General features: G+C 48.3%; 2 protein-coding genes across 4 annotated transcripts in view; both read right to left on the reverse strand.

Annotated features, from left to right (window-relative positions):
* Positions 1 to 1,577: 1,577 nt before the first annotated feature.
* On the reverse strand, positions 1,578 to 16,491 carry MFSD2B (major facilitator superfamily domain containing 2B). The gene is made up of 14 exons (XM_036872885.1): positions 16,138 to 16,491; positions 12,607 to 12,732; positions 11,311 to 11,435; positions 10,665 to 10,788; positions 10,265 to 10,343; positions 10,044 to 10,174; positions 8,083 to 8,173; positions 7,845 to 7,966; positions 7,332 to 7,415; positions 6,947 to 7,027; positions 6,610 to 6,719; positions 6,095 to 6,238; positions 5,535 to 5,705; positions 1,578 to 4,727 (listed from the first exon to the last, which is right to left on the reverse strand). Exons 1-14 carry the CDS (start codon positions 16,438 to 16,440, stop codon positions 4,703 to 4,705), a joined length of 1,716 nt encoding a protein of 571 aa, XP_036728780.1. The 5' UTR covers positions 16,441 to 16,491; the 3' UTR covers positions 1,578 to 4,702.
* Positions 16,492 to 17,203: 712 nt separating this feature from the next.
* The window catches only part of UBXN2A (UBX domain protein 2A), a 50,672-nt gene continuing 44,392 nt past the window's right edge, over positions 17,204 to 23,483 (reverse strand). For 2 of the 3 annotated variants that reach the window (XM_036872887.1, XM_036872886.1), the window contains exon 7: positions 18,932 to 22,465. In XM_036872887.1, the coding sequence (XP_036728782.1) occupies positions 22,273 to 22,465 (193 nt within the window). In that variant the 3' untranslated portion in view covers positions 18,932 to 22,272. Of the gene's footprint in view, positions 17,999 to 18,931; positions 22,466 to 23,483 lie in introns of those variants that run through there. The other variant, XM_036872888.1, reaches the window with a different exon arrangement.

Raw genomic sequence — 23,483 nt, forward strand, 5'->3', positions numbered from 1 at the left:
TATATTAGGGAACTATTAGAGCATAACTTGAGTTTCCTTATGCTTGTGTACCAGTTTTGTCCTTAAGAAACACTAGGTGAACACAGAAAACTGTACCCAGCTGAACTGAGTCCCATAGGGATACACAAACATACATACACATATATACACATCTCAAACACCTAACGATCAGCTACATCAGTTTGCTGTGTGTGTTATGAGCCACACTCATCCATATCTGGTGTTACAACTTTCTGTTCAATTTCAAATAGCTTCTACCATTTGATAATCGTAGAACCCACAAATTGCAACACTTTCCCTTGCTTAATCCATACTCGGTATATATGGGGAATGGGGTGGTGGAGTGAATGGGAGAGAAAGGAAACTAAGAAGAGACCAAGTTTTGGGTTTTGGTGACTGGTTAGATGCTGATGTAAATTCACCAAAAATGCAGGAGACAGAACATGGGTGGGGAGAAGGTGAGGAGTCCATTTTGGACATGTGATGTTTTAACTGCTTGGAGGACACTGAGATGGGCATCTGATCTTTGATTCTGGGGACCTGAAGGTCAGCAGAGAGCTCAGGGTTGGAAATAGAGTGGGGTAGAGGTGGTGGTAGTGAATGAAATCACATGGCCCTGGGAAGCCCAAGATGACCACAGAGCATCAAAGGAAGAAGAAGCAATGGGAAAGTCAGAAAATGAATGGTCAGAGATGGTGGAGGAGAACCGGGAGGGAGGTAAGGGAGCCAAGGAGGACAGGGTTTTGAAGACACATGGTCAGCATTATGGCTACCTGTGATTGAGGTTTCCTTGGTCAGTGTTACCCCACCTAATCATCAGACCTGTCCCAACACGTAGGTAACAGTGTACACATTTCTTTCAAGAAATAAATGGAGGGACTTCCCTGGTGGTCCAGTTGTTAAGACTCCGTGCTCCCAACGCAGGGGGCCCAGGTTCGATCCCTGGTCAGGGAACTAGATCCCTCATGCTGCAACTAAGAGTTCACATGCCTCAACTAAAGATCCCACCTGCTGCAACTAAGACCTGGCGCAGCCAAATAAATAAATATTAAAAAAAAAAAAATGGAGGATCAGATTTGTTCTAAAAAGTTGACTAAAACCACTAAGAGAGGAAAGCAACATACAAACTCCCTTCTTCCTTTCTCCGATGCTGGAGTGCGCCTGCCAGGCTGCACTGTCTCCTCAGTGGGGAGGCAGAGGCCAAGTTCAGTGGGTTAAGGAGGGAATGGCAGGGGCTTCCCTGTTGGCACAGTGGTTAAGAATCCGCCTGCCATTGCAGGGGACACAGGTTCAAGCCCTGGTCCAGGAAGATCCCACATGCCGGAGAGCAACTAAGCCCATGCGCCACAACTACTGAGCCTGTGCTCTAGAGCCCGTGAGCCACAACTACTGAGCCCGCATGCCTAGAGCCCGTGCTCTGCAGCAAGAGAAGCCACCGCAATGAGAAGCCCACGCACCGCAACGAAGAGTAGCCCCCGCTCACAACAACCAGAGAAACCTTCGCAGCAACGAAGACCCAACACAGCCAAAAATAAAGATTAAAAAAAAAATTTATTTAAAAAAATCACACACAAAAAAGGAGGGAATGGCAGGTGAGGGTCAGGAGACGGGAGACAACGCTGTGGAGCCGGGTGGCGGGAGGAGAGTAAACCGATTATTGGAAGAGGAGGAGAAAGTGAAGGGAACAGGAAAGGCTGTTTTTGTTTGTTCGAGGATGAGGGCACCATGGACATTCACTTGTTCAGTTAGCAAACATTTATTCATGTTGAACGTTCACTTCTGGGCACTGAGGATGTAGCGGTCAAAGTCCCTGCCCTCATGACATTTGTTTTAACAGGGGTGTCAAGCAATAAACAAGATAGCCGTTGATAACTATATAGTTGTATGTGGAGGTGGGTTCTACTGAGCACAAGCAAAGTGGGTGGAGCGTAGAGACCTGGGGGTGGAGGAGGCGATTGTGGGGAAGCAGGAAAGGCCTCCCTGAGGAAGTGATACTTCAGGAGAGACCTGATCTTGTGAGACCTTGAGGGACTGTTGATGGGATGCAGGGGTGGGGCTGAGGGGGTCTTGAGCAAGTGGATGGCATGCTCTCCTGGATTTAAGTGGGGATGGAAAAGGTCGTGGAGAGGGAAGGGGCAAGGGGAGATGTCTGCCTTTGCCGGCGATAGGCCCAGGGCTGGCCGTGGTGGCAAGGAGACATCTTCTTCCTCTGAAACAGGAGGACGGGCTCTGAGGGGGGTGGGTGTCAGGAGAGGGACATGGATATGGGGGGAGCTCAGTGGGCAAATGTGAGCCGAAGGTCGAAGAGTAGGAATAATGGAATTACAGTGGCATCGAAGCATAGAGTCAGAGGCAGGGATGCTGGCGTTTGGCTTCAGAGGAGGAGTGGTCCTGTGATACCAAAGTCCTGGATCAGCCATACCTCCAAAAGTTATTTTAAGCCCTGGCTAGCTCCACAAGCTTCGGAGTCAGGCCAGCTTGGGTTCAAGACCGTTTTTACCGCCAACTGATCTTAGGCAAGTGGCTTCATCTCTCTAAGCCTGTTTCCTCATCTGAAAATGAGAATCATAGTACCTGCTTCATAGGGCTGCTATGAAGAAGAAATGGAATAATCCCTTTTGGCCAGCCCATGATTACCTCCTGTCTCTGAGATCTAACCCCTAACCCCCAGAGGTGGCCCCCTGCATCTGTCTTTGTACAGTGAAGCTCTGGCCCTTGAGACTGCACCCCCGGGAAATAGTACAGGTGACATAAAACGTGGCACGAGCTGCTGATCCCACCTGCGTTGCCCAGGTTTCCAAAGCACAGCATAACAACATGGTAGAAACTACCTGGCCTTCTTTCATACCAGGTACTGTCTCCACAGGGCCAGTGATTTTCCAGTGTTAAGAAACTGTTCTGTATGTGTGCGTGTGTGGGTGTGTGTGAGTGTGCAGTGTGTGAGGTATGTGTGTGGTGTGTGTGCCTGTGCACGGCGGGGGGTGAGCAGAGCTTCCTGTCAGCCCCTTCCTGAATCGGTCAGATGGGCAAGGAAGAGAGACCGAGCCCAGCTCTTTCTCTGGAGCCCTGTGACCTCAAGGATCAGATGCCCATGTCAATGTCACGGGGCCAGAAAGTTCAGGCATCAGACAGACTGGGTCACACTCTGCACTCTCTCTCTGAGGTCAGGTTCCTTCTTGTGCTGTAGCATTTGTAGAGGAAGCTGAACACTTTAAGCTCTGAGGAGCACATCCTGCCTGAGTGTGTCTGAGCTCTGGCCGTCTTAGACCTCGCGTCTAATCTCAAACCTAAGAGGCAGCCAGAGGTCTAAAGAGGAAGTAGAAGGGGGCCTAGCCCTGGGCAGTGGGCTCAGGAGGGGACTGGGCTGGGGGCTGGGAGAAATGTGGGGGGCAGGTCTGCACCTCCTGGTCTCCCTTGAGGTATCTGGGCTTCTCTAGGAGGAGTTGCTGGGGCATCAGAGCCCCCACAGGTTCCTCAACTCTTCCCCAGGCCCCAGACCCACATGACCTACCTGGCCACTATGGAGTCTCAACTTTTTTTCTCCTCCAAAGGAAGGAAGGAACCCACCTCCCACATGGCATCTCTGGTCTGAGGAAATGCAGACTCTGGGACATATGGCTGATGGGCCATAGCCAGTTTCAGTGACATCAGGCACCCTCCCCTTCCCTCCTCTTCCCTCCTCGGGACAGGGCTTTCCCAGGAGGTGGGATGAGAAGGCTGGCCACAGGCAAATTTTACAGACTCAATAGAAGATAAACCCTTTAATTTGTTTCTGAAAAAATGAATCTCAGTGGATCTTTCTTCCCCAAAGACATGGCCTCTAGAAAATGGTGGTTCCTGTGCTTTTATAAGATAAACTTTCAGGGGACTTCCCTGGCCGTCCAGTGGTTAAGACTCCGCGCTTCCACTGCAGGGGGCGCGGGTTCCATCCCTGGTCGGGAAACTAAGATCCCGCATGTGGTGAGGCACAGCCAGAAAAAAAAAAGATAAACTTTCAGAAAAATATTTCCACAAAAATAACGTTTGTTGATAAAAATGATGGCTCTTCGGTGGCTCAGTATCAGTCAGTGTCCACTTCTAGAAACAGTGTCATCAGCTCAGCTGTACAAAGGGAAAGAGACACCTCATGCCCTGCTCAGTCTATCCCCACCGCTGGCCCCATTCGCTCCCTCTGGGGTCTGTTGGCCTCGCTGCATCTGTCTCTCTCCTAATTGGACATCCCAGCATGTCCATCTGTCCCCACTCTGCCCACTCACATGCTGTCAGCCTCTCAGACATCCAGTGGAACATCAGGGGAAACGAGTTCTGTGTGTCTGTCCTGTCAGGTAGCTTTGCCATCCAAGCAGGTTGGTGGGCTTGGTGCTCCCACAGGAAGTCTGCAGACCAGGCTGGTAGGGGCTTCCTTTTTCCAGGAATAGTTGCTACTGGTATGCTTTCCAGGTCACAGGTTGCCTGGAGCTGGGTAGTCAGGGGCACAGGCCTGTCTGAGATGTCCTGCAGTCAACAGGCAAGACATGACAGGCGGGGGTCCTGGAGCCCAGGCCACTCTCTTCAGGAGAGCCACTGAAGACGCCATATCCCAGGGGAAAAGACGGGTCGTGTGTAAACTGTGAAGCAGGGGTGCCGAAGGGCTGAGAAGAAAGGGGGGCTTGGAACCCAGAAGACGCTGCTCCTGCCGTTCCAGCTCACAGGAGTCTCAAATTCAAGCGAGGCTGTAGCTGGTCCTCCTGTTGGGAAGGGAAGAAGCCAAAGGGAAGGATGAGGTGGGTGGAGTCCCATGGAAGTGTCAGCGGCTGCTCCTTGTCTCTCTAGCAACTCCTCCCCTTCTCAACCCTGTGAAGGAAGCTAAACCCCTGTTCTTCCAAGTCCCACCAAGCAGTTCCCCATCCACGTGTTATTCCCTGAGTGCAGCGCATGATCTCAATAAGATGGGCTGGAGTCCCAGGCTGTCCACAGCAAGCAGTGAGGGACCCATGACAAAGCCACTTCCTGCCTGTCATGCATGGTCCTCTGTATCTAAATGGACTCGTGTTTGTAAATGCGTGAGCATCGGCAAAAACGTGGACAAGGCTCATGAACGTCTGCTGGACCAGACGTGTTGACACTGCAGCGCCTGCTTGGCCTCAGGCTCTGGGCTGAGCTCTTGGGACACAAAAATGAAGAAAACAGACCCAGCTTTCAAGGTCCCGACAGTCTACTGTGAAAGCCAGACAGTGGGCAGATGGGATCGGTGGTTCGCAGGGGGAAGAACAAGGTCAGAGAGAGCTGCTCAGTGCAGCCTGCGGCGGGGAAGAGTGGAAGACGACTCCCAGGTTTCGGCTCCCAGGCTGGAACGTGGTGCCATTCACTGGGACCGGGGCACAGCAGGAGCAGCGATTGGGGAAGAAGATAAATTCGGTTTGGGGCCCATTAAGACTGACTGCCATGCTTGTGGGACATCAGGTGGAGATGACCAAATGAGAGCCGTGCACATCTGCCTGCCTCCCGGGCATTGGCAGCCCTCCTGTGTATACCCGTGTGCGAGCGGTGCCTACCTCCCAAGGGAGCGGGAGCTGGTCCGACTTGGCACCTTTGGAGCGGGGCTGACCATGAGGATACACAGACCGATGAGGATCATGCAGGTGGGCACGGCACCGATGAGGACCTTGAGGGTCACCACTACCTGCTCCGCCTGCTTGCAGGCTCCTGACTCATACCCCGCGAAGCTGGGGAAACACCATCCCACGCATCCAGCTCAGAGCCTGGCTCCCTGACGCAGGGGTCCCAAACGCCCAACCGCCACGCCATCCTGAAACTTGGATAGTTTCCTGGCCAGATCAGCCTAACTATGGGGGATGGGAGTGTGAGGGAACGAACAGACCAGGGAGGAGTTCAGAGAAAGCTGAGAATGTGGGAAGCAGAGGCTTCAGAAGGGGTACAGCCACCAAGAAGGGTCCCTCCCAGTCATGTGCACAGAGAAAGCTAGGGTGGAGGTTACCACACACCCTCCGGACCCACGGGTGACCCCTGGCTGGCTAAGGTGGGGGACTCTGCCCTTTGCTTCCCACACCACTAGCCTTCTGTGCCTCTGGTACAGCCCAGCTCTGTGACTCACTCCAGGCTGAGAGTGGAGATGCCCAGGGCGCCTGCACCTGAAAGCTTGGTGAAGAAGACATAGGATGAGTAGAAGATGGTCTCCAGCCCTGGGCCGTGCTGGTGCTGCAGCTGGAATTCATCCACCACATCTGGAAGCATGGACCTGGGGGAGGGGACTGCAGAATTATCCCTTTTATCCCCTCAACAGCCACCAGCCTGGGAGCTCTCTGGGGACAGAGAGTGAGTCAGATTCACCCCTGGGTCCCCGCTGCCCAGGACCGGCCCACAGAGAGTCAGGCAGTAAGTGTGCTTATATTTCCCCAACACACAACTGTCCACCAGTCCTCCCTCCTGGCGCTCTTTCAGGAGGGCTCCACAGATGGCGCTGGCAGCCTCCATCTCCCGCAAGGGGGAGCGCCCCTCCCCAGCACAGCCTGTGCACAAGGGGCCTGGGACAGCAGGTTGATGTGAAGGAGGGATACCCAGTAGGAAGGACGTGAGGCTCCCACTCCCATTTCCCTTCACCCAGCCTACCAGGGTAGCAGCAAGGACACAGCAATGCTCACGCCAGATACAAAGGCCACAACGTATGCCACGGGTGCTGTGGGCACAGCAGCCAGCAGGATTGCAAATGGCACCATCCCCTAGGGAGACAGACACACTAGCTGCTCCCTCCACCTGCACCCCCCGCTCAACTGCTCTTTGATTCACACACTCACCGCTTTACTGATGACCCCCTGCTCCTGGTCCCGTGCTAGGCACTGAGCACGCGGTGAATATAGACGCGGCCCTGCCGGCCCCCAGGAGGCTCAGGCTCCAAGGTCACTGCCCCCCGCAAATCCCTCCAGGCCTTGCTTCCTGCCTCACTCACAAAGATCCCGAAGGCCGACATCCTCTTCCCAAATCGCTGCAGAACCCACTCCCACATCGGGGTGCTCAGCACTGCCGAGACCTGTGAGCAGACAGAATCATCACAGCCCAGGACACGCCGCCAGCGCCTCTGCCAGGCCCTCAAAGCCCTGACTTTTAGGTGGGACGCTCGACGTTGACCTTGCCCCCTGGTTGGAAACAGTGGCTGTGAACTTTATGACCCTGGCCCCAATTCCACCCTCTGCTGAAATGCAGGTGACCAAGACCACAGCAGAGTCCAGAACACTGACCACTGGAAGTCCGGCTACGTGTGTCATGTCAAGGATCACACATCCCCAACTCAGGCCCCCGAGCGCCCTTGCCTCTACCGCCCCAGGTCCCCTCACCAGGATGGTTAGCACCAGGCTCTGCACATGGTCATGTAGCCGGGAGGCGTGTGTACAGAACAGGACCAGGTAGCTCTGCTCCACCTGAGGAGGTCGACAGCAAGTGGGCATGTATGGGAAATGGCAGAAACGTGGAAGTCAAGGGCAAGGCCAAGGTCTCAAGTCTGGCCTCCCCTTTGGAACCTCAAGCGTCCGGTTCCTGCCGCCATCACGCAGTCCCCTCCCCAACAAAGGACGCTCATCCCTGACACAGGTATAAACGCCATTCCTAGTCCCCCTCCCAGGCACAGCTGAGAACCACCCCAGACACCGTCAGCTTCCTGGTGTCTGGGCCCTGACCCTGCCCAGCCCCACAAGCTCTAGGCAGGTTTCTCTCCTCCCAGCACCAGCCTCGCCGGGGGGTTGCCAGCCACTGGTTTCTCTCTGGTGTGGTGGGGACGAGAGACACCTGAACCTACGCAGGGTCAGTATGGCGAGAGCCAAGCCAGTGGGCATCAGCCTGGCCAGAGGTACCTGAACGGCTGCCGAGATGAAGAGGAAGGAGATGACCAGCTTCAGGTAGGGCGGGTGCCGGACTGTGAGGCATAGCCCAGCCAGGAAGCTCAGGCCCTGGCCGGAGGCTCGGGGAGAAGCATCTGCAACACGGGAAGGGGACATCTTGGCTTGGTGGAGTTCAAAACCAAAACCCACGCCCAAGAGGAGCCCGACCGCAGCTTCTGCTTCCCACACTCTGCCTGCACCCCGCACCCACCTGGTCGCTCCTTCACCCCCAGGCAGAGCAAACTACTGCACACGGGGTAAGTCACAGCAACCACAGTGGCTGCAATGCAGTAGAGACGAGTCTGTGGGACAGGACAGAACTTCAGTGGGGATGATGTCTCCAACCCACGGAGGGGGGGATACCCAGGGGCCGGGCAGGAGTACCTCCCAATGGGAGCAGAGGGACCCTCGGCCCAAGCCCAGGGATGCTGGGTGCCCCTCCTCCCAACCAGCCCAGCAGGAGAGGGAGATCTAAGGGCCCAGAGTGGTCCTTCTGCTGACCCTCTGCCTCCTGCGGGCATCCATGCCACCATGGGTCTAAGCCCCCTTCGCCTCTCTCTCTCTTTTTTTTAAGCAAACGTTCATTGGGGCTGATTTCTGCATGCTAGACCCTGAGGTTACGTTGATGAATAAGTGATCCTGTGCATCCACAATAAGGGGCTTGGAGTGGGTGGGGAGACAGATCCATGAGCAGACAGTGTGATGCATGATGACGCAGATAAATGTCAAAACCAGAACGGTGCTACCTAACATTCAGAGGAAGACACATATGTAATAAAATACATTTAAGGCATGCATGGGAGTAACAGTCACCCAATTCAGGATAGGGGTTCCCTTTGGTGTGGGAAGAAAGAGGGAGATGGGCAGGGCTTCTTCACCAGTGTGGATCCAGCACAGTTGCGCAGGGTCCCACATTCAGAAGGCACTGCACCTGGGAGTTAATGCTCTGCTGTCTTGAAATTCGTGATGATTTTATCTATGAATTTGTGTTTTGTAAGTGAAGTCGGTGGAACAACAGAGCTGGAACTACCAAGAGGCACCTGAATGCTTCTTGCCTTGGCTCACACGAGGCTCCACCTCCCGGGGGGGGTGGGTTCTCAGCCTCCTGCTCCCTACTTCTTGGCATCCCAGGCCCCGCCCGGCCTCCTGCTCCCCAACCCAAGGCCACTGCCACCCTCTGTTCCACCCTCACCCAGACAGTGACCCAGTAGCTTTGGGGAGGGCACTTGTAGAGGCCTCAGTGGGGCCTAGGCATGGAAGCGGGGAGGGTAAATCTGCAGGTCGCAATTCCTCTGATCCCAGGCTCATAGCACCATGATGGGGTTTGAGGGCAACTGGGCAGAGTCTCTCCCCGACCCAGATTCAGGCAATCCCTAGATTGGGGCAGTAGGCCATGGGAAGGGGAAACTGACTTCCCCACTCTCTCTGGGGCTCTACAGCTTCATTTTGCACTGTACTCAGGCAAATTCTGTAGCTGGGCTACAGATGGGTCTGGGGATGGGTGGGTACACAAGGACTTCATTGTAATGTTTTCTTACGGGTGGTGAACCATGGGTGTTGGTGGTATTATTCTCATACCATTAATTCCCAAATGTTGGTGGAGGTGAGTGATGTCATTTGCTTAAGGAGAAAGGGCTGGGTGGGGGGGGCGGGGATAGAAGATGAACTTGATGGATAAATAGATGCACGTCCCCTAATTGCTGAAAAGGGACCTGCTTTGAGAAGACAGGAAGGTGTACTAACCCTTTCACACTGGGGGTGGGGTTGGCGTCGGCAGTCGCCCGTTCAGGGATGGGTAGGACTGGTCATAGGTCAGGTTTTGCCCAGAGCTCTGCCAGGACACCAAACCGTTCTGCTGTCTCTCTCCCCTGTCCCTGCCTGTGGCCCTTCCCCACCCCTGTCCCTTCTCTGGGGTCCGCCTCCCCCCCTCCAGATGGCCTGCTGATCTGTTGTTTGACTCCATGTTTAGAAGGCACCCAGCAGAAGTAGATTTAGCAGGGAGGACGGAGGGCATGGGCTCAGCTACAGGAGCAGGGAAGGAATGAGAGGGCCTGGTGTGCAGAGCTGAGCCCCCAAACAACCATGAAGAGACCTGGGGGAGAAACAGCCCTGGAAGAAAGAAGTGACCCCAAAGCGGGGGTCCCAGGGGGTCCGGGTAGCCTGGGCACTCACCGCGTTGGGGGAGACGGCCACTTGTCCTGGGAGCGCAGTCTCCTTGCACCTGTGGGACCCGTGGGCACCAGACACGATGAGTCCATGCACAGTGGCTCCCATCAGCGTCCCCGCCATCTCCAAGGTCATCCCTGGGACACAGCGTGGAGCAAGGTGACAGCTCGTGGGGCCAGGGGCAGAGCCATCCCACCCCACCCCACCCCATGGCTGCCTGCACTCACGGTACACGGTGGCCGAGTCCCGCTCCCTGGGGTTGGGGCTCAAGAGCATGGTCAGTGCCGTGTAGGGCACCTGGAAGAACTGGGGCACCGGGCAGAGCTTAGGATGGCGCCTACCGCCAGACTGCCAACCCAGGCCAGCAGCTTCCCGAGGCCAGGCCTGCGCCAGGCTGGCACGTCCCCACGGATCCCCTAAACCCGGAGTTAGGGGCTGAGGCTGAGGGACAGGAGGGGCACCCAGCCTAGAGCCCACGAGAAAAGCTAATGGTCGGTGGCCACCTGGTAAGCAGGTGGGCAGCGGGGACCTGGACCCCTACCCCCATCACACACACACTTCAGAGGGGCCTCCAGCCAGCACTGGGGTTCCAGGAGTCCAGGCCGAGGAAGGAGGCCACCTGCTTACCGTGGCCAGGGCCTGGAACAGGCAGTAGAGGGCTGTGTACCAGAGGCCTCGCAGGCTGGTGAAGGGGGGCAGGAACCACAGGAAGAAGGAGGCCACGGCAATGAACGGCGTGCAGCCCAGCACCCTGTGGAAGCACAGCCCAGGTGGAGCGCCCCGCAGCACCAGGACAGAGGACGCAAAGGGTGGGCCTGGAGCAACCTCACCCCTCTGGCCTCGAGCTCTTGGCCCCTGGAGAAGCCCTGGGCTGGGGCTCTCAGGGTGGGAGCCATGGAGGGGGAGAGGTGGCCAGGAGTGGGCACTGGGGCACTTGGTGGCTGGGTGGTGCCTTTCCCTGTTCCCAGGGCCCGGGGGCACAGGCAAGTCACATCTTCTCTGTGAGACCTTCCAAGACACCCAGCTCAGCCTGGCCGCACTCCTAGACCCTCAGGGCCAGGCCTGCGACTCTTGGAGGGTTTGTCCAGCTCCGTGCCATCAGGTGAGGGAGAGGTCTCTGAACACCTGCATGACTCAGTCAGACCCAATCCATTCCTGTCACCTACTGTCCAGACTTGTCCTCTAACCATCCACTAAGAAGCAGATGTGACAAACACAGGGACCTCAACCCAGGGGTGGGTGCCAGGATCCTGAGGACCATGGGGCTGCTCACCAGGGCATGAGTCGTCCAGACCCTGTTCTCCTGCTTCTGTTGATGAAGAACCCAGCCAAAGGGTCGGCAGCTGCCCCAGACACCTTCCCTCCAAACAGGACAAGTGACACCTGGGCAGCAGGGATCTGAAAGGGACAGGGGAGGGGATAGCCAAGGCCCGGCAGAGTCAGAGAGGGTGTCTAGGCCTGCCCGCCCATCAGGAGGAAGATCTGGGAAACTGGCAGGGCCAGAGCCATGGTGCAAAGGTTTTTTGGTCTCTTCCCCAGGACAGGAATCCAGAAGGCTCCGAGGGCTCATCTGCACCAGTAGAGAAGGGGGAGGGAGTGATAGCTGTACCCTAGCACATTCCTGTTATACTTATGCCCAGTCACTTTTGGAGAAGACTTGAGAGATCCTCCCCTGAAGGGTTCAGTGCAAGAAGGGTGCACTGAAGCTGACAGTCAAAGGCGGACCTTGTGTTTCACAATGAAAATGTTTTATTGATTTTTCTGATTACATAAATGATACACTCATTATAAACACATTCAAACAGTACAGAAAAATATTGAGCAAAGCTCATCTGAAATCCCACCATCCTGAGACAACTACCAGGAGCATTTTGATCATCCTTTCCTGCATTTCCTTATGTGCATTTGCAATTTATAATTTTACACAAATGGGATCATATCAGTGTCATTTTAAAAAATCACAGGAAGATAAATAAATAAATCATAGATACCTTATCAAAAAGTTCTTTTTTGTTTATCCTCTATCCTCCACCATTCCCTCCTATAGCCAACATTAACACACTGGTGGATATCCTTCCGGAATTTACTTTCTCCATGCTCATCCTTTAATCATGTACAGACATATATACATCCATATACCCATGCACCCACATATATGGGGCATGTTTTTGTTTTGCTAAAATAGGATCATTTTATATACCCTTCTCTAAAACTAACTTTTCTCACTTGACAGTGCATCATGGAAATCCTTCTGAGTCAACTGGTATAGATCTAACTCATTCTTTTGAGTGACTACACAGTAGTCCACTATGTGGATATAGCCCAACTTATTTTCCAACTACTTCTATATTTTGGGGCATTCATGTTGTTTCCCACTTTTCCACTACAAACAGCCTGCAGTAAACATCCTTGAGGAGGCTGCCCTCAATAGCATTTGGTTTTTTCTCAAGCTTGGGTCAGAAGTACCATCTACCAAGGATGATGGGGGTGGAAGTAAAGGTGGGGTGAAAGGACCAGACACCAAGGAAGACGGAAGCAGGGGGCCCCCGAGGCTGCTGCCCACACTCACCTGTGCCACATCGAGCAGGAAAAGTTGCAGGTAAAAGGCTATGGCGCTGGAGGCCACCTGGTTGGGGACCCCTCCAATGCCATAGCACACCTTCGTACAGAATGAGAGGCGACCAGCTCCACTGTCCTGGGGGAGACACAGGAGCTAAGCCCCCACAGACACACAACAACTCCCTCCAGCCCCTTGACTTCCAAAAGCATCCTAAGGTCTCTATGTCTTGAAGGCTTTTCCAGCAACCTCTCAGTCCTAATTTGTCCCAAATCATCTTAAAAGGAAGTGAGACAGAAAAAGGAAAAAAAAAAATCCTAAACCATGACCTCTAAGCATTTCCAGGGGGAAGTTCTTCCTTATATTTCCCCACAGTGCTTCCTGCTGCAGTCTGTTTTATTTTCCGAGTCAGCAAGCCAGAGTGAACTGGGGGTCAGGAGGCCCCTAACTTTGCCACCAGCTTCCTGTGTGGACTTTGAATAAATCACTTTATCTCTCTAAGCCTCATCTGTCAAATGGATATTCCTGCCAACTTCAAGGGATGTTTTGATGAGCAAATGAGGCAATGGCTCCGGGAGCTGATTGTTAAATATTCGGGACTTTTGCAAGCCAGTGGTTACTGGCAACCTGAAATCGGCCATGGTGAGAGTATTTACACCACAGAAATCAGTAAACAGCAAAAATCAGAGGTTTTTTTTTTTTTTTTCTGGAGCGACTGTTTACCAACCCACCACTAAAATGAAGTAATGCTTATGACCCCAAATATATGTGTGTGTGTATACACACACACATACACACACATATGTGTGTGTGTGTGTGTGTATATCCCTATATATATATATCCCTAAGCTACCCAGTGAATTCCAGACTCGAAATTAAACTGTCTACTTAACAGCCCCACATGGTTGCCAAACAGGCATTTCAGCTTAGCATGGTCAAAACACAGCTCCTGATTTCCATCCCATTGTCCTAACCTCTTAACCCTATTGTCCCCATTGCATTAAATAGCCCCAATGTCCACTCAGCAGCTCAGGCCACAAACCTAGGAGTCATCCTTGATTCCTCTTTCCCAATTCCCCTGTCTAATCTATCAGTGAGAGCCTCCTAAGTGGCTTCTCTGCTTCTACTCTCGTTCCCTACTATCCACTCTCCATCCAGCAGCCCAACTGATCTTTTCATAACATAAATCAGATTGTGTCTCATCTCTGCTTAAAACCCTCTAACAGGGCTTCCCTGGTGGCGTAGTGGTTAAGAATCCACCTGCCACTGCAGGGGACATGGGTTCGATCCCTGGTCCGGGAAGATCCCACATGCCGCGGAGCAACTAAACCCGTGCGCCACAACTACTGAGCCTGCACTCTGGAGCCCATGCTCCGCAACAAGAGAAGCCACTGCAAGGAAGAGTAGCCCCCGCTCGCCGCAACTAGAGAAAGGCCACCCGCAGCAACAAAGACCCAACGCAGCCAAAAAAATAAATAAAAATAAAATAAATAAATTTAAAAAAACAAAACAAACAAAAAACCCTCTAACAGCTTGCCATTACAGTTTGAATAAAACTCCAAGTCCTTCCCATATTGCCTACAGGAGCCCACCCAATCAGCCCCCACTCTCTTTCCCACCTCACTTCAGATAGCTCTCTTCAACCATGGTAGCCTCCTCCTTCTTGTTACTCAAAACGACCTTTTCTGTTGCTGCCTCAGGGCCTTTGCACTTCCTGTCCCTTCTGTCTGGAAGGCTCTTCCTCCCAGTCTTTGCAAGAGCTGACTCCTTGCCATTCAGGCTGAAGCCTAATGTCATCTCTTTAGAGAGGCCTTCCCTGACCACCCAAATCTCTCTCTCAATTGTACTTACTACAGGATATATTCTTATTCATTTCCTGCCTCTCCCGACCAGCATATAAACTCTCTGAGAGCATGAACTATATAACTTTGATTCACCACCATGTCCCCAGTACCTAGAACAATGCTGGGCATATAGACACTCAATATATATATTTGTTAAAAGAATAAATGCCACGAAGACACTGTGGAAAGTGCTATTTCTTCCAAAGATGCTGGGAATCCTTCTTTTTCATCTTTTGCCCGGGGATGGGAGGGGGAGTGGAGAGGACCACGGCTTCACCCATTTTTGTATCTTGCCAGACACCCCAAATGAAAAGAAGGTCTTCCCAGATAAGGGTTTATCAAGTCCTCAGCACTCTTCCTACCCACACATGAGGCAGGATGTGGTCTCCTTTTCTGATATTTTTGTGAACAGTATTTCAACTTCCAGAAAGCTTAACAACAGGCAGAATCCAACATGATAGCTCTCCCCCCACCCTGCCCCCTCCATAATGGGACTCTGGTTTCCCACGAAACATACCTATCAAGTTTCTGATACATAGAAGACCCTTGAAACAGACATTCCAGCTGAAACTAGGTATATGATAGAATCTCGGAATCTTGAGGAAGACAGTTTTACCTACTTAAATCATAAGCCCTTCACAGTCAACTGAGATCAAGTTTCAGAGTTAGACAAATTCGACAAATTTGAATGCAAATTCTCTGCCATTTCTAGCTGTGTGACCCGGGACAAGGCACTCAGCGTGCTGAGCTTCATTTCCTCACATTTAAAATGGGGATAATACACCTCATAGAGTTGTTATGAGAATTAAATGCTAGCATTTCATGGACGATGTTTCCCCTCTAGCCACTCATCTCACCCTGAATTTCTAAATTTCCCTGGGAAGTGAGAGTCCCCAGAGGGCCTCTTAATCTCGCTTTTTCTTGGAGGCCACAATCTTTCGCTCCGAGGTGCCGGAGAGGAAGCACTGAGTCAGCATAGGGAATTGAAGCCACAGACAGAATGAACGCGTTGAGCACAGGGCGGGCAGTGGGTTTTTGCATTCGGCAGGAAAGTTCAGACATCCTAACTCCTCTCCAACACAGCCACCCTGAATGACATGCGCCCCAGCCCCATCCAGGGGGTGGGGGGAGGGGGGATGCGAGGGGCTGAGGGCGCCCCTAGGTTCCCGCCTGCCCGCCACCCTCACTTGGGAGCCTGGTTGCCAGGAAGGACATCTCTAGAGGCAGTCTCCTCAAGGCCAGCCTGGCGCCTGGAGGAAGCCAGGTTTGAGGGGGTCGCTGTGGCTGCCCGCAGCACCTGCCCGGAGACTGGGGAAGGGAGGCAGCCTCCTCACGCACAACTCAACGTCCTGCCTGCCCAGGGTGCAGGGGACCTGGGGAAGACCTGGAGTGTGGCGGACAAGAGCCCTAGACTGGCCCTGGCCCTGCCTGTCTAGGTGAAGGAATCAGCAGCTTACTTCGCTTGCCTAGGACTCGGTTTCCCATCCTGTTCTCTTTGGGGCTCCCGAACACCCTCAAGCCTCTCGGCTCTAAACTGTCAGACCCCACCAGGGGCAGTTCAACAACCTGGAGGCTTGCCCGGGCTGGCTGAAGGCCTACGCCCAGACGCCCGGAAGGTCCCCGGGGCCCCTCCGGCCCAGCGCCCGCTCTGCGCCTGGCTCAGCCCCCGCGCCCCTCGCGCCCCTCGCTTTGCGCTCACCGAACCGGGCTCCAAGGTGTGCGCTTCCGGCGGGGGCGGCGGCGGCGTCTCAACTGGCGGGGCCGGGGTCCCTTCGGGGGACACTGCCATGGCGCACGGCTGCACGCGCACTGCGGCCGTCGCCCTCGGTGTTATCGCCCGGCCGCCCCCGCGGGGAGGGCGGCTCCCGGGCCGAGAGGGCGCGGCGCGAAGAGGGGCGGGCTGGCGGGCGCGCCCCGGGCCGGGGGCAACGCGCGGGAAAACAGGGAAGCCGCGAAGTGCGCGGGTTCGGTTTCCCAAAGTGAAAAACGCCAGAGCCCACATTTGCCGGGTGAAAGGCTGGCAAGTCACTCGGGACCGTTTTCTTTGGGGTAGGTCTCCGAGGGAGTGAGAGCCAGCGGCCGTTCGCGCTAAACTCGCCTGCTAAATCCTCGTGAAAGTCGACAAACAAGTTCACTAGAAAAACGAAGCAATAGAATTGACCTGCTCAGACTATGACTGAGTAGGCTTACAACCCTCTTTAAAAAATTGATATAGGATGCCCGAAATACACATTCTCCAGCCTCATACAGATAATGGGTATGGCCATGTAACTAAGTCCTGGCCAGTGAAAAAAAGCTGAGTGGTGTAGGCAATTTCCCAGAAAGGTCCTTAAAAGGGAAGGGGTCACATCACATACAAAAATTAACTGAAAACCCATCACAGACCTACGTGTAAAGGCTAAAACTATAAAACTCTTAGAAGAAAGCAGGAGCATATCTTCATAATCTTGGGTTAGACAAATGTTTCTTAGATAGGATGCCACAAGCCTAAGTTGGACTACATCTAAATGAAAAACTTTGTGTTGTAACCTATGCAACCAGTGAAAAGACAACCCACAGAATGGGAGGAATGTTTGCAAATCGTAAGGATTTGTACTGGAATATATAAAGAACTCAAAACTAAACAGTAAAAAGATAGCCCAATTAAAAATTCGGCAAAGGATTTGAATAGATATTTCTCCGAGATAGACAAATGGGCAACCTCATGTCATTAGGGAAATGCAAAACTACAAGATACCACTCCACTAGGAGGGCTATAGTTATATAAAAAGACAGTAACAAGCATTGGGGAGAATGTGGAAAATCATACATTGCTAGTGGGCATGTAAACTGTGCAGGTGCTTTGGAGAAGTCTGGCAGTTCTTCAAAAGTTAAGTATGAAATTATATGATCCAGCATTTATTCCACTCCTGAGGATGTAACAGAGATGAAAACATGATCACGCAACAACCTGAACACAAATGTTCATAGCAGCACTATTTTTAATAGCTAAAAAGTGGAAACAACCCGAATGTCCATCAACTAATGGCTATTTAGGATGTTAGGAATATTCATACAATGGCCTATTATTCAGCAATAAAAATGACATGGATGAACCTTGAAAACATTATGTTGTGAAAAAAGCCAGTCACAAAAGACCACATATTGTATGATTCCATTTACATGAAATGTCCAAATAAATAAACCAAAGAATGTAGACTTGTGGCTGTCTAGAACTGAGGGTGGAGAAAGACTATTAATGGGGTTTCTTTGAGAGATAAAAATGTTCTAAAATCAGATTGTGATAGCTGCACAATCCTGTGAATATACTAAAAAAACACTGAGTTGTACACTTTAAATGGGTGAATTGTAAGGTATGTGAATTACATCTCAATAGCTTTTTTAAAAAAGGGAATGGATATGCTTCTTCTACTGGATGAAATGATGAAATGCAAATGTGATGGCTGGTGCCAACAGGCTATCTGAAGATCTCAAGTTAACTGGTGCTGAGATCCGCAGATTAACAATACTTGAGTCATGACTTTTGATCTAGCAGCTCTGAACTACTTCCCTCCGGACTTCTGCATGGGAAATAAAATAAAATGTATTCTGTAAGCCATTATTAGTGTGGATTTCCTATTACATCTAAATCTAACCCAAAAGTATACACTACCCAGTATAAAGCAAGTCATCCCATTTTCTATGCCTCAATTCCTTAATCTAGAAAATGGGTACCTTCAGTTTCCTTGATTGCAGCCCTAGCAAACAGTGCAAAGATAACTAGGTAATGCATGTGTTAAATATTTAATTTCTTGGAAACTAAACAAACTCAAGATGAGTTTCTTTGGATAATTTACGTTTGAACACAACACTTTATATGCAATTTCAGCAGGTTTGGAAACACTTCACTCATAATACTTATACTGTGTTGCATGTACTACCACAATTTTACTTTTGAAGGGAAGTGGGCAACAGAAAAAAAAAAAACACCTCCCTCCCTTTTTTGCACAGAAATGTAACTAAGAGGCATTTTTTCCCCTAACAGTTACTATTCTGCTTAAAGTGATGGTATATTCCTAATGCAATTTTTAAAGACAAATAGACTTCAATAAATAAAACAGGCCGACAATAATCAAGAAGCCTGCCTTTTGAAACAAAACTAAAGACTGATACACTTAAAAACATCTGAAAGGATGCACACCAATATGTTATTAGTGGTTATCTCTGAATGGTGGAATAATAGGTGAGCTAAAGATCATTTTAGCGTAACTGTATAATTTTCTCCAATGAATATGAATTATCTGTGCAAAAAACATACATTTAAATCAAGTGACAAAGAGCCAAATATTAGTCTACTGAATAAGCCACTTCTATTTGAAGATTCAGTGTGATGAGCAATGTTTAAATTAAATGGTTTGTACTAAGAGCAAAGGGGTAAATCTCACTAAGGATTCTTCACGCTAGTTCAACTAAGGACACAAAGGATGGTGTAAGAAATAAACACAACCATTGAGTTAGTATTAAAAATATCACATTTTAACACTTCTGAGTACTAAATGAAAGTAACATTGGTTAAAGTACCTGGCAAACAGAAAGCACCTAATAAATGTTTGCTGATTCTCAAACTGAATGACTCTGCCAAATAAAAATGACAAATGCATCCATATGTAACTATTTCATAACAAACAAATGTAAATTATCTCACTGATCCTTTTAATGAACAGTATTTCATCTTTAAGACAACAGTTCTTTAACCATTAGCAAGATTGCTTTCAAAATACTTTAAGGCACTGAAATAGATGCATACATAATTTCAACACAATTAAGTATAATGAAAAGTATTCTGAAAGACAGAAGTATATAAAATAAATAAGATCACCTTTATAACCTGGATAATGCATAGTAATTTAACCAATAAATTAGAATCTGTAAAATTAGATATGTACTTCTGCATATGACCCCCAACAATGGTTTTAAACTGATTTATGACTCTTTTGAAACAACTACTTAGGTCAAATTGTATTCCACATCTAAGATGCTGGCTTTATTTTCAAGTTTGCCTTCCCTTACTAAATTCAGTTTGTTTTCTAAAGTCAACATGTTTTGGGTATTCTACATATTTAATTAACAACTTTAGAATTTTTAACTTTAATGTAAAAAGCTTTATCAGATGGTTCTCACTTTAGAAAACCTTTAAGAATATCATCCACATTAATTAGAGTTTTCACAGTTACAAAAATGAGGGTTCTTGCTGATGACAGGTCTTTCTCTACAGAAGTTCTCACTGGGGTGTATTCTGCATGTACACACAAGAAAACCTCTAATGTGTCTTCTGGTTAATAATTACTATAAACTGGAAAATCTACAAAGGAGGTCTTTTTATATGTACAAGAAAAATATTTCCAACAAGAAGTCCCTTTATAAAAATATATGGAGAGTCAAAAATTGACTTATATTTATGCAAATGAAAATTATAAAATGCTTCATGATAGGCCTATATGAAACATTTTCTTACAGATTCTTGAAAATATATTAACAATGACTTACGTTATATCTGATTTTACCATCCCCTCACTTTTTTAAGAATGCCATTATTTTTGTTTTACTGAAGAGACAGCTCTACCACAGCCGTAAACGTTACAGACAATAAATATTTTCTATTATATATCTGTTCATTTCTGAGGGTAAATGACAAAAGGAAAAGGCTCTCCTTTGTTCTCCCTCTCTTACTGATAAAAAGACCTCTACCACCTAGAAGGCTGAGAGCCAGAAAAGGAAGCATTCTTAAAATGAACTTCAAACATAAGATATATCTTATAAATCAGGTCATCTAGTTATGTGTATATTTCCCTTTTGTTATCCCTGAGCCTTTAATAAAAACCTCATTTAAATGTTGCAGCCTTGTCTCAGCTGTGCTTACAGAAGATAAAGCACAGGTTTATCTTATGATTAGTTCAGAATTAAAGGGTGGGAAGACAGTCTAAGAACAAACTGGTGGAATACAATAAAATTTAAAGGTCTAACAGTCCGATTTCAGTTGAGTCTTGCACTGTCCATGGTGCAGCACGCAGGTTTTATTTTATTAGGGTGGAAGCTTAGTGCAGGATTTCCTGAAGACTGGTTCTCCTACTACATACCTAAGAATTACTTGAGATTAAAAATGTAGACATCTGGAACCCATACCAAATACAATGAATCGTTAAAATGTGTGTGGTAGGTGGCAGGTAATAGGCATTCTGAAAAGCTTCCCAAGTGATTCTTCCATATTAAGGCTTGAGAATCACTGCAAATCACTGCTTCATAAGATTAGCTCTTTCAAGGGTTCTGCAAGGTCAAAACTATTTTCATAATTATACTAAGATGTTATTTGCTTTTTTTCACTTTCTCATGAATGTACAGTAGCATTTACTATAGGCTACATGATGTGTGATACTGCAACAGACATAGAGAAGCAGATGAGATTCCATCTGTCTTCTTTAAATCAGACAGTAAAGATATTTGCAAAAAATGACATACAATGCCACGTTTCTCACTAAATCTTTTTAAATTTTGGAAAATAGACATTTTTCATAAATATGTTCTTTATATTAACATGTTTATTATTTTTAATGAATATTTTATAACTTTTTATTTTAAATATGATATTAGTATTTATAACCCACATAAACAAAAGGTCTTGAGACCAAAATGTTTGAGAACTGCTCTTTCCAGCAGACATCCAGCACCCTATGAACATTACTGCTGTTAGGCATGGCCACTTAGTTCCTTGGCACATTCAATGTATATTTCACTTTAAATATGATTCAGTAGATCGTCTGCAAAAAGCTTCTTAAACTTATTGTCAGGCAAGGGGATTTAACCTGACAGGGAAATACTGAAGTGTAACCAGTTTTAGTTAAAAATCTAGCATGTTTTCCTTAGTGACATCAGAATGTAATAAATAATCCTTTGATATATAAATGGGCTGTGTGATGTATGAAATAGAAAACCATACTTTACACGACGCATTTAAAAAAATGTCAATTAGTAACGTGACAACACTAGCATTAGATTCTACGTGGATGGTGGCAAACAAATGGCCCACTCCAAATGTTAACTAAGAACCCCTAATTTTTGAAAGAAAATAAAGTAAGGGATAAACTGCGGTTCCTAGAGAAAAAAGAATTCTTTTAAATTTATACGTTTTGAAAATGTTGAAATGTATGTCAGCAGATTGATACTGACATTATACTAAGCTACACAATTTTATTCTTAAGTGAAAATACATCCCAGATACTGTTGCCAAGTTAATATTTGAGTGTATCTTGCCATTAGACAATGCAAATTGGGAACACTTCTGAGGTTTAGGCATAGCTGTGGTGAAAGCAGTTCCTTCCAGCCTTTTGATTGTATTTCAGATAGATATAAAAAAATTGCATTGATGTTTTTAACCTGCCATGTATCATTTTTTAATGTATTGCTATTTAAAAAAATCTGAGACAGCTAACATTTAAACAAACCACTGCTGTTTGGGAATGATGTTTGAATGAAAGATGCTATGAACATATTTGCTAATTTATACCGTATTAAGATTTTAAATGATATAGTTATTTAATATATTTTACGTTAAATAACTGGTATTTGAAAATAAGTCTATTTTTCTTTCTGAGTAGCCTTCTGGGAAAAGTTCATTGAATATAGTTTCCAGTCATAGTTTATTTTCCTTACTTGTACTTATTTTAAAATCTTCTCATCAGGAGGGAGTTAAATAGTGCAAAGCCCAGCAAATCTGACTTCCCCCCCATTTTGGTGTGCATGTCCACTTATGACCATCATTTTTCTGGAAACTTTCCACTTAGTGTATCAAAAATCAATGTTATGAAAGTTCTTTAAAAGGTTCAGCGGTTTTTTTGAGTCTCTGAATGATTACAGCATTCTGTAAATTGGCTTCTTCCAGTGTGAGTGTTTCATCTAGCAATGTGAGAAAAGGCAGAGCTGTTGCCAGGGAAAACGGAGGACTTCTTTGAGATCCTTGGTATTTTTCGATGAAATCTTTGATGTGGCTTACCCTGCAAAATAGTACAAACTATTAATATAATTTTATGAAAACCTGAATTAGCTAATTTAAGGTAATAACTTGTGATGATAGCTGGCTATGTTAATACAGAATAATCAAATAATGATGCTATAACTACTCACTTGGGCTATCTTTCAAAGGTTCACCCCTGATGATAGTCAGGAATCACTATTCCTTATCTTAGATGTGACAAGGGTATTATAATTACATTTTGAGTCTCTATTTTTTAGAAACACATTCTGACATATCTACATATGAAACTATATGAAGTCTGGGATTTGCTTATTAACATAGTTCAGTGGGAACTGAGTGATGATGGATCACTATATCATCTCTTTGCTTTTGCATATGCCTGGAAGTTTCTATAACAGAAAAATCTACATATCTTGCTCTGAATGGATCAGAAATGGTCCAACCAGTAATCCTACACAGACACAGGCCGTATCTCTTCAATACGACGTCAGGCTGTGCTTCAAATCTAGTCAAGAAAATTCTTAACCCAGTGCAGGTAGATTTTCAGTTAGTATAATGAACACTATAATGTAATATAATCACTGCAATCTTTTTTTTTTTAATAACTGATTTTTAAAAACTTATTTATTTATTTTTGGCTGCATTTGGTCTTCACTGCTGCACGCGGGCTTTCTTTAGTTGTGGCAAGCGGGGGCTACTCATTTTTTTTTTTTTTTAAAGAAATTCACGTTCTTTTATTTATTTATTTATTTATTTATGACTGTGTTGGGTCTTCGTTTCTCTGCGAGGGCTTTCTCTAGTTGTGGCAAGTGGGGACCACTCTTCATCGCAGTGCGCGGGCCTCTCACCATCGCGGCCTCTCTTGTTGCGGAGCACAGGCTCCAGACGCGCAGGCTCAAGTAATTGTGGCTCACGGGCCCAGTTGCTCCATGGCATGTGGGATCTTCCCAGACCAGGGCTCGAACCCGTGTCCCCTGCATTGGCAGGCAGATTCTCAACCACTGCACCACCAGGGAAGCCCCGGGGGGCTACTCTTC

This window comes from Balaenoptera musculus, chromosome 13 (genome assembly GCF_009873245.2).
Source record: "Balaenoptera musculus isolate JJ_BM4_2016_0621 chromosome 13, mBalMus1.pri.v3, whole genome shotgun sequence".
Taxonomy (NCBI): Eukaryota; Metazoa; Chordata; class Mammalia; order Artiodactyla; family Balaenopteridae; genus Balaenoptera; species Balaenoptera musculus.